The 12,027-nt window shown below is 36.3% G+C and overlaps 1 protein-coding gene across 1 annotated transcript; it reads left to right on the forward strand.

Moving 5' to 3' along the window:
- The first annotated feature begins 6,065 nt into the window (after window positions 1-6,065).
- On the forward strand, window positions 6,066-11,474 carry LOC123310738. The gene is made up of 3 exons (XM_044894376.1): window positions 6,066-6,154; window positions 6,792-7,929; window positions 11,028-11,474. Exons 2-3 carry the CDS (start codon window positions 6,844-6,846, stop codon window positions 11,472-11,474), a joined length of 1,533 nt encoding a protein of 510 aa, XP_044750311.1. The 5' UTR covers window positions 6,066-6,154; window positions 6,792-6,843.
- The last annotated feature ends 553 nt before the right edge of the window (window positions 11,475-12,027 follow it).

Here is a 12,027-nt window from a genome sequence, read left to right on the forward strand (position 1 = left end):
AAAAAGACAAAAAGTCTGTGTATTCAGGAAAAAATGAACGATCTGGAATGAGGCTTTCATTTCTATCAATCTTCGAATTCATTTTTGACGTAAACAAATCGACGACCACAGAATAAACTTCCACCTGACGTTTCCCACAAGTTAGGTTACGTCAGTTTGACAACAATGAAGTTAGCGCCAATCACAGAAAGGGATGGGTACCTAATACCGATTCGACTTATAGAGGAAAGAGTGTTTTCTTCTTCGGTATGGTTTTTTAAAACGAATCGGGCTCCTTGTACAACTACTCCACTGTTTCCATCTATCAAATCAACCGAAAAACGTTAGAAACGCATAAATTTTTCCCGTTTATATCGATTCAATTACGAGCAGATCCAAGACTCTCCATCTTCACCCTTTGGCAAGAGGACATGCATCCGACCCTGCTCTATCTCCTCGTAACGGCCGTGTTCGTCTCCCTCGCAACCCCTTTTTTTTTAATTAACGCGGAAAAAACACGGGGCAAAAACATTAATCAACCGGCTAACCAAAACACGGGCTAATTCTTTTTAATTAGCCGAAAAACAGGAGGTTCAAGGTACAACGCCGAAACAGAGTGCAGACCTATAAACAAAGCCCCCGCGCGTATTGCGCACAACGTCCTCTGGTCCTGCGACTCGGATCGGCCATTAGCAGCATCCGATTGGTGCCCGCCGTCGCGTCTATGCCCCCCAGGGATGGGCACGCGCACCGCGGTCGTCGTATTCTCCTCTCCGGTCGCCGCGACTCGACGGAACGTCGTTTCGCAGCTTCCGAAGCGCCGCGGCCAACTATGCAAATATGTTTACAATACATGCGGTGACGTAACAGTCTACTATTGTTAACATGTCATTGATTGTTGGAGGAGTTCGCGATTCGCGACCTACGTCAATGAGAGGAGATCGGGGAATCCCCGCAGCGTGAAAGAAGCGACCTCTTTCAGATGCCCTTTTCATCCATTTTGGCGCCCGTTGTTCAACAAGTTTTCTTTTCGATTTCTTCGACGGTCGAATCGATAAGGGCATTCCTTTTCCTTTGAATTCTTTGTATAGGAAGAAATTATATGGGGCATCCTTGACATTGATCAGATAGAAGCGCCCTTTGAGTATATGTTTAGTTCGCTTTGTCAGTAATGGCGGTAGAGTAGAATCGAATCATCTTGGTGGCCAATTAAGTACCGATCATAGACAGGGATGGGTAGTACTCCTTCAACTCATGGATATCGAAGAGTGCTTGTGGTCTCGCTATTATCAGTCTTCGCCGACTAAAGTTTTCCTCTTTTACTAAGGAATGGCAGAATTATTTTAAAGAATATACATAGAAGAAACGATTAACGACGATGATAATCGATTATGCTTTCAAATATAGCTCCAGGACGGCACATATTACATGGGCGTAACATTCGACTGGACATTCACGATTGAAAATGACCAGTGGCGTGTAGTTTTTTAGATTTCAATAGATTTTATCCGATTTTTTCTCAAGGGAACCAAACATAAAGATTGCATGATATTAATACATTCATAGAGCTTATTTTAAAAGGGTTTTTTTTATTCATTTTCAGGTGGGGATCGAGAGTCTGTGAATTTCAAGGCGTGAAGCTCCAACTACTAACTACATACCCATGGAAAATTATGCATTTATAAAGAGTTAACGGCCTTATTTAGGTTCGTTATAATTAATCTGGATTCAATAAAAGAAATGTATTCCATTCCATTTATGTTTTATTCGGAAAACCTCTTCCAAGAAATTATCTGACAGGCTGCTCACGTGCTCACAAATAAGTTTTGAAAGATTTTAAAGAATGTTCAAACAAATTTATTGATCATGTATCTCGGAAATTCGTACAAATATTTTAACCGTAGATTCTTGAGCTCAGAAGGGACAATTTTTTTCTATACCATATTTTCTGAATCGGCTCGGTTTAAAAGATACAGGCTGTTGAAAAATCTGGAGAAAAATGTTATTTTCAGTTCTCTCCCAAACGGTTCTATCGAATGAAATGAATTTCGGAATATAGTTTATCATTTATTTGATGAATCTTTTTCGAACACAAGACATCACCCACATCTTCCAGTTTCTTCATTATGACAATTAAGTACCATGAAAACACCAAAAATTCAAAGAACCCAACTATTGAATGTAAAATAAAAGTAAGTTTGATGTTCAAAACTAAAAAATATCTGTGAAATCCGAGAAATTGGGTACTTTGACCGAATGCAGCCCTGTTTCAAAGATTCACAGATGTGTATAGTCACAGATTTAACTAGTAACTTTGAAGTTTATTTTATTTTTCCAGATGTGGCTCTGCTCATTGTGAAAATTTTAAAAGGCAGTATCTTTTTATCAGGGCTGTATCGAAAAAAATGGTATGAGAAAAAAGTGCTTATTTTGACCTAAAGAATCTACTGTTGAACTATTTTTAAAAATCAAGGACACATCCTGTATGAGAATAATGAAATATAAAATAGACATTGGGATTTCTTTATAAAATAAGCAAGCCCTAAACGCCAAGATGTACCATCAATTCGAAATGATGAACAAAGACGCATGTAAAGGATCAAAATCCCATTACCAAGAACCTGAGAAGCGACGACGCGTAACGTAAATTTCGAAGACACACACACAGATCCTGGCGTCGAAACGTTTCGGCAGAATCCCACGTACATAAATCAAGGAATATGTAAATACACCTTATAATAAATTCATCACACCGACGAACAACATTCTAAGGGTGGTTAGATGCGGTACCGAAATATATGTGGCATGTTAAATTGCGATTAGCTACGCGACAAGAATGAATCTGGGATGGCGAGGGTGCACGAGAAACGATGATGAAATAAATAATCTAATAATAACACTCCAGTGAATTAATTTGGCGAAACACGCAACCCGGCTCTGAGCTCTCTTCGGGTATATGGCGGTATGGTTCGGAGAAACGAGCACGTGATGATATAGGTGCATTTCCCCCAACAACCCCTGTTCGTTCGTTATATTGCAAATAAAGAGAGTACGAAAAAACCCTTCGTCAAGTAGGCCATGAAAATTTGACAGTTGAAGTTCCAAATTTGAAATTCAACCGTAGAGAAATTCCGAAGCCTACTTGACTCGAATAAACTATGTGGGCTGTCGTTCTGATCATATAAGACAATCATATTCATGATAATATGTAATATCCGATAATACGATATTTTTCAATCTTTTCTGAAAAAATTTGAACTTCTCTAGGTTTAGCAAAGAACACTCATCATCTTAAAACTTTTGTGTCCAAGTTCAGGAGACAAATTTTCATTGGATTCAGAAATTCACAATGAATCACGAATCATGAAATCATGAAAGATGTGGAATAAAATGAATACTTACAATATCAGTTTTCATCGCCAACCGGCGCCAGCATCTGAAAAAAAAAGAATGAACTATGAGCTACATGCGTTTTCATTTCTGCACTGAAAATTCTCAGATCCTTTCATAATTTCCATATAGCTTTTCCAACCAATATACAGGGTGATTTTTTTAAGTGTTTCATTAGAAGTTTTCGAGGAAGGAATTGTAATACAGATTCAAGATTTTGGATTTTCGTTTTAGAGAACATGAACTTTAATTGCAAAATATTTTCAAGCGGAATCTACTTCCGGTTTCACCGGAAACGAATGTAACTTCGTTATTTCAAATGCAACACCCTGCATATTTTTACATATTCGAATTCTTCGTTTAATTTTACACTGATTTGATGTATGATATGTGCAACCACTCAAGCGGTTTTTGAATTATAACCTGATTATCGAATTTTTTGAAAAAAAGGTTGTCACAGATTAGTGTCCATATCTTCGAAATCCCTCATTATAAGAATTTCTTTTTGCGAAAGTAGAACAAAAGAAAGTACGCTGATACTGTTTCTTGTATAACTTATGAGGAAATATTAAACAGGGTGTCTGAAAAAGGGCCCCAAACTGAGCCTCGATAAAACTATGAAATCTCACTTTTTTCAAATGGCAACCCTATAATTTTGTAATTCCAATCGATTGCCCGTCAAAAACTACTTAGAGTGTCCCCAACATTCCATGCCTCTAAAATCAGTAATTTCGCCGTAATTGAATAAAATTCGAATTTCGGGAATAAATCAAGGTTTCTTAGTCTAACCATAGATTTATTAGGATAGAAATTTTCAAGAAGGCTATGTCTGTTCATTTATAATGCATTTTTGAGAACTGTCGTTTATACTTGTTTGATTAATCGGGCACTGTGCAAAATCAGAATTACAGTAACAGTGATGTATTAAATATGCTCTTCATTTACGGTGAATGTAACAAAATATTAGAAAGGGCAGTTAGAACTTTCAACGAAAGAAACCCACATTTACCACCTTTAACAAAATCAAAGTTCTTCATTACCTGTTACTGTTTTCACACGATTCCGTTTTGGGTTAATGCTTCCACTACGGAGAAAATTGTTTTGATACCTCCTGAACTTTGATTTTGTTAAAGGTGGTAAATGTGGGTTTCTTTCGTTGAAAGTTCTGACTGCCCTTTCTAATATTTTGTTACATTCACCGTAAATGAAGAACATATTCAATACATCACTGTTACTGTAATTCTGATTTTGCATAGTGCCCGATTAATCAAACATGTATAAATGACAGTTCTCAAAAATGCATTATAAATGAACAGACATAGCCTTCTTGAAAATTTCTATCCTAATAAATCTATGGTTAGACTAAGAAACCTTGATTTATTCCCGAAATTCGAATTTTATTCAATTACGGCGAAATTACTGATTTTAGAGGCATGGAATGTTGGGGACACTCTAAGTAGTTTTTGACGGGCAATCGATTGGAATTACAAAATTATAGGGTTGCCATTTGAAAAAAGTGAGATTTCATAGTTTTATCGAGGCTCAGTTTGGGGCCCTTTTTCAGACACCCTGTTTAATATTTCCTCATAAGTTATACAAGAAACAGTATCAGCGTACTTTCTTTTGTTCTACTTTCGCAAAAAGAAATTCTTATAATGAGGGATTTCGAAGATATGGACACTAATCTGTGACAACCTTTTTTTCAAAAAATTTGATAATCAGGTTATAATTCAAAAACCGCTTGAGTGGTTGCACATATCATACATCAAATCAGTGTAAAATTAAACGAAGAATTCGAATATGTAAAAATATACAGGGTGTTGCATTTGAAATAACGAAGTTACATTCGTTTCCGGTGAAACCGGAAGTAGATTCCGCTTGAAAATATTTTGCAATTAAAGTTCATGTTCTCTAAAACAAAAATCCAAAATCTTGAATCTGTATTACAATTCCTTCCTTGAAAACTTCTAATGAAACACTTAAAAAAATCACCCTGTATATCGGCCTTTCATTTTGTAAAAAAATTTCATCATCTAAAATTTTCAATTACATAATAAAATTTGCCGATAAAAACCCAATCTAATGGTAGATATTCGACAAATTAATTGGCGATTGAAAATGCGGAAATACAAATCTCTGTAGAGCCATCTGGTGCTAAAAATCATAGTCAACGAGCTCCCTTCAGAATGCGTGCCATCTACATTTCGAATCCTGAACTAAACGGATGAGCGTTTCTCGTAGGAACAAATCTGTAAGCTAAGCAAGGTTCCTGTAAATTTTCATCATATAGTATAAGCGCCATCTATGTTTTAGGAATGGAACGAATGCTGCAGAAAACTGTTATTTTTGAAGAATTCTACTCATCACAGCGAATTTGTTAGCGGGAACTTTTATGATAATACCAAAACATCTCCTATATTCCCATGGATTATTTGATTCAATGATAAAAATTAAACATCAGAGAGTTTGTCTCTGTAAACATATTCAGTATTGAATTTTTATCTTCTACGAAATAATTTATTTCGTATATTAATTTGGCGCCATCTCACGGAAAGGGCCCAAACTAGCTCATGTTGAAAGTTAGTGCGCTGCAGACTTACAGGGTTCTGATGCAATATCCAATAGCACATGAAGTTCTGCCTAATACGGAAAGATGTCACAAATAGCAATTGTTTTTTTTTTATTTTAAAAAAACTTGGAAATATTGTTTTCAAATTCGGTGGTGATCACCATAAGGTAGTTCATCGTAAATTCGGTTAAAAACATCAATAACCATAACATCAAGGTAAGAAATAATTGTGTTACCAAATACAAAAGATAATAACGTTATATTATTCTTTCCAAATTTCTCTTTCGAATTATTGATAAGACACTCTTCAACATTATTATAACATGAACGAAGGATTGCGTTATTGAAAAGAAATGCACAGTGATAAAATAGTTGACAGCTCTCTCTGTAGAGAGCAGAAAAACTGCTTTTTCTGCATAATTTTATCGAAGATAATATAATATATGTAATCAATGCGATCTATTTCTAATATCAACAGTGAAATTTTTAGTGACGAATGATTAAAAGAACAATATTTCATATCAGAATGATAAAATTATTTTCCTGATGTAGGCTACAGGGTTTCGAATTAGTTCTTAGGCAGTTCCACAGAAACCCAGAGAATTTGGGCATATATTCAGTGGCTTCTATTGAAAATACTCGAATTTCAAGCGATAAATTAGATCCATACTTATCGAATCGACTGTAGAATTATCGGAAATTTCAGGTTGATCAAATTTCAGTTTATCGATTCCAAAGGTACTCTTTTCGAATCAACCACCCAAACGAATTGTTCACTCGTTCCATATTATAAACGAAATCTTTCTTTCGAGGGCTGCAGAAACATTTGAAATTCATCTCATTTTCAGTATAGAACTACCCACTAGATCGATGAGCAGTTGAAAAGTACAATAACCAACGTCAACATGATGCTACCAGTAGCCGTCATGCTATCGGAATGGCATGAAAATCAGTTCTCTCCAGAAAACACAAAGTTACGTAGTGGAGACAGTATGTTGAGTGTCTTAAAGCGCAATGCCCAGAGAAATAATCATCATCCAACGCACAGAAATCCCAGACATATACCCCCTAATCGAGGTGGGTATTCAACGAAACAAGAACATTCTGTTAACCAAAACAAGGCGTTCACATGGAAAACCTACAACTTGTTGATGAGATACAATATGCTTCGGGACTCCCCTGTGTACAAAATCTTACAGAAAGAAAATCCTCCAATCGAGGGAACAAGTATCATCGATGGAAATCAAAGTTTCACCACTTCACCCCCAACATCGAAGAAAAAACCGAATGATAGGATACCTCCACCTTCGTCTATACAGACGGATGTGAATCCAAAGTCGAGAAAACCCAATTTTCCCAACCCTTCATCGATGGTCGATTCTGTTCAAAACCGAGGACACAAATTTGGTAGAGTTCACCAAAGTATTCTTGCTCCAGTGCATGATGTGCCTATACCGGAAGAAACCTTAAAAAAGCCCAAACCATCGATAGAGGTTCCGGAATGCGACCTCTCGATAGAGGATATAATGAATGAATCGAAAAATGGCCTCCCAGAAGTTGACGAAGTTGAATCGCCTGGTTATAATTTTCTACCAGCCTATCGTTCAACGCCGCTATTGGAAGCTGTCAGAGATGCGAATGAAAAATTGAGTTCTTTGACCAACGGTTATACACTGTATACAATAAACCCGTTCATCTTTCTCGAAACGAATGACTACGAAGAAGAGATGATGATACACAGAACTCTGCACGCATCAAAAGTAGCATTCCTGATGCCGGACTCTGAAGGGAAAAAATGCACAAGCGAAAAAATCAAGCCTGAACATCAAATAACGAACGACCTATTGAAGAAGGCCATGTCTTCCAAACTTTCTGTTAATGCTGAACCGTTTAAATTCAAGCCCCCACCACCTTCGAATGGCAAAATTTTAGGGCGAAACCAGGGCAAAGAGGTGTTCATGGACTTTGTGAGCAGGATTGATAAAAAAACGGTAAAACACGTTGGGTTTTTCAATGCGAGTTTTCATGAATATGAATTTTTAACGATGCACTGAAATTCTTCGTTGAGATGTTCTCAACATCGGGTGAGTCAGAAAAAAGGGCCAACTAAACTAGAGATATGTGAGATTAATATGGTGAGATTGAACTCAAGGTTATACAGATGTAGAATTGAAAAAAAATCTGTTGGTCCATCTTATCCAAAGTTTGATATTGACCTGTTCTTTTTGACTCACCCTCGATGTATTTCGCATAAATCTAACAATATTTCAAATCTGATGAATAGATGAGGATATCAAGTTAGTTTATTCAAATTATTCAGAGTCTGATGAAAAAAACCGAAATGTATACATGTTCATGTTCTAGAATGATGAAAAAATATCAAGGCCTGTTTCATTCAATTTTGGAGATGAAATTGAATGAAGATTTTTTCGAATGAAGAGCCTTTGGAATCGATGGACTCGTTTTTGCAAAATATCTCTGAAATTTTTGCTGTCTACTTATTCGCTTAATATAATGTTGAGTCGCAGATTCAGAAGTTTTCTCTTCTTAAAAAAATAGGAAATTTGCCCAGAGAAAGCAGGTCGACTAATGAAATTAAATAACTAAATATTGCCATCAAGTATACTTTTGGTCTCTCTTCGAAATACGTAGATTGATTCTTTGATAATGACGAAAGATAAGAAATAGTTAAGGGACGTTCAACTATTAAAAAGCGATTTGAATATTTAATCTTCCATACTCAGTTAAACGATCGGTGCTGTTCAAACAAAGTTGTTATGGCCTTAAGGCTTCGTTTAAGGAATGAATTTTTGAATGCTCAGTGAGTCATATTTTGAGATGTTCTGGAAAAATGACTCTTGATATATTACGACCTTGTTTGCAAAACGCAAACTAATAATTTTTTTCAGTTACATCCCAATTCATGCAATACTGAAAAGGGCTCGTCGTTTTTTGAGAAAAATTAATTAATTCTGAATAATTGTTTCCAATATAGGTTTAATTCACGTTTTCTATTCAGAAATGCAAAAATGACAAATCAAACAAAAGCAGCACGAAAATCAACCCCGGGCTTAATTAGGAAGGGGTTATTTAATCGATAATTATCGTAAGTATGTACTAAAATTGCATTTTTGAACAGAAAGCGGGCACGGAAAAGACCAGGCACTGTGTCGTGAATATTTCTTCAAAATATTTGAAATTTCTAGAACCTTCCTGTTGGGGAATCAAAAAACAGTTCGAAATTCTTCCCAAACCGAAAGGAATCAAAGATGTTATCTTGGGTTTACCAAGAAGTTAGTCATCGGTTTTAGAAACGTTGTCCCTTTTGCGCGTTGGTCATAAACTCTTTAGAAAATTGAAGGTATGCAAAAGATTAAGGTGTTCCGAGAAATTAGTAATAAGGGTAGGTACTCCCTCTCCCTGTATTTAAGCGAGATTGCACTTTTAAAAGTACCAGAAGCAATAAGAATTTGCATTCGTGAGTGACTTCGTGCAGCTGAAGTATCTTCGTGTTAGTGATTTTATCTGAAGAAAAAATGAGTACCGTGAGCAACATGAGCGACACTTGTTCAGAACTAGACTTTAACGAGTCGATGTCGGTATGTAATATTTTGTTTTATCCTTTGTCTAATATCTCTTCATTTATTAATTTTATTTAAAGCGTTCTAGCATGAAAAAATTTGTTCAACACTGTCGAATGTTTCTAAGTATACATTTTACCGAGATTATTAAAATTTATTGTATATGAGGTTATTCCACAGTGTTCGATATTTTTAATTTTTTTGTTGTCTGTGAAAATTTTGTGTGAGGCAACAATAATTATTTCTTATTCGCTGTGGGGAACACTTTTTCGATTGATTCAGTTAATCAATGATCGAAAGGGTTATAATTCATTTATATCATCGAAGATGGGTTGATATCATTGACATTATTAAATATTTTTTATGAATATTGTGGTGAAAATTGAGCATTGCAGAATTTCAACCTTCAAAATTCGATACCTTATGTACTTGTCGACGACAAATATTTTTCAACGCTAGTGGCTAGTTTTCCCTGTCCTTCTCGGTGTCATTGTAAATTTCGCAGATTTAGGGATTGCTAACCGAAGATTAGTCAAGGATGGTAATACCCCCAGGGGTACAGAAAAGTCATACCGGGCTCACGTGTATTTGATTTTCACCTTTCTACACAGAGTATAACTGTGTTATGAATTCATTTAATCCAAACACTGAGAAATTTCCAGATTTTTCGATTGAAAAGATTGCATCTTTATTATTATCAAGAAGTCGATCTATATTGTCACAATTCTGCTGGGAGTGTTGAAAGTCCTTTCAACAGTATCATTCGAGCCATTATTTAACTTGTTCCATTCCAACATTTTCAAGCCCGTACTAAACTCTTAAACCTATTTGAGTTCGAACTCTATGGGAATAATCTACAGATAGAAACTAACTGGAGGTTCTTGGTTCAATTTCCTCCGACAAAAAAAAAAACGATATTTAATGTAACCAAGAAATTCTCGCCCTTCATTTGACCTTCGAAGATAGAAATCTTCCCCAAGTCGACATAAGAATCGTTACGCAGCGTGTAGTTTTACCTGCTATGCAAAATACCCATTTGAGCTGAGGTACCTACCCACTGTGTACTCACAGTTGACACCTCAACTCTAATCCTTGCTATTACAACCCAAATTCTGAAGAAATGTCATTTAACTTTTTTATCTTTTGACGTTAAAATCGTTTATTTGAATACTCTGAGCTACGATGAAAAAACATTTCTGTTCCTTGTGATTTTTTGATGAAATTTTTTATTAATACGTATAAAATTGCATCTTTCACTTGCTTGTCCTATTGTTTGAATATATTCCGCTTCGCTGGACGAATTTTCCTCATTTTGATTAGTCCAAAATGACAGCTAAATGGCACGTAGTTGAGTTGTGTGAAGGCTTGTCCTTAGGTTTGAATTTTTCGATTTCATTTCTTGCCTAAATTTGCAATTTTTCAAATATTCGTTAAAAAATGATGCTTCAAAGTCTCCCATTTACAATATCGACATTCCTCTACGACTCTTTCTCTATTATAACTTACAGATGATATCTCTGGCGCCATCAGAAACCTCTAGCGTGCCGCTATTCTGCCATCTGGAACTGGACGAATTCGGCGGAATTCAAGTACAAGATTACGAGCAGAATCTGCTGAATTTAGCGGCGGAGCGCACCAGGCAAGAAGAAGACTTCGGCGACGTGGAAGATTTGCAGGGTGAAGAACTCACCCCCGAGGACATAGAGAGGGCAGAGTCCTCGTGTCATGGAGCGATCGGGACCGAGTTGGACGAGGAAGGAAATGAAGTTCCCGTCAGAAGGGACTCGTCGAGAGACATTAAAATAATGTACGGAGGTAGAGATATCCTAGATTTGGGCGCGAATTTACGTTCCGAATTTTGGGAACTGAATAGATGGCAGAGGGGGCCAGAGCCCATGAGGCCTGCAGAACCAGCACCGATACCAGCACCGACTAACAGTGAACCAAGTAAGTAACTATGTATACTTCATTCAAATTTATTTTAGCAGTCGGTTGGCCATGAAATAATTTTCTCAAGTTTTTGTGACTAGAACGAAGTTAGGTTGGCACTCATGAAATGTCGTTAATGACCTAACGCCGTTGCCACAACTAATATCAATTTTTATTACGAAAATGCCGAAAGTGATTGAAAAAAGAGACAGGGTTTCAGGAAGTGCTATTTAGAATTCAGGTCCGCTCATTCAAATAGTCATACCCTGATATTCTAAAATCCACAATACGTCAGACGGTAGCGAACATATTCAATGTAAGAGAATTTATATTATGTTTCATCTGAATCTAAACGACATATATTTCAGCTGGATATTTCCACAATCAGAAAGATTGTGAATGAAGAGGATGACAAAGAATTTCCTTCTCTTGGGAGACCCAAAAAAGTGGTGGCATTTGAGAATTTCATGTTTGAGTGAATTAATACGAAAAGTTAGGTACAGGATTTCCGCTTAATGTCATCGTAGAATAAGTTCCTAAAAATTGATTTTTCTATTTCTCATTCGACTTGTCCTATAC

The sequence above is a fragment of the Coccinella septempunctata genome, chromosome 4 (assembly GCF_907165205.1).
Source record: "Coccinella septempunctata chromosome 4, icCocSept1.1, whole genome shotgun sequence".
NCBI classification, from domain to species: Eukaryota; Metazoa; Arthropoda; class Insecta; order Coleoptera; family Coccinellidae; genus Coccinella; species Coccinella septempunctata.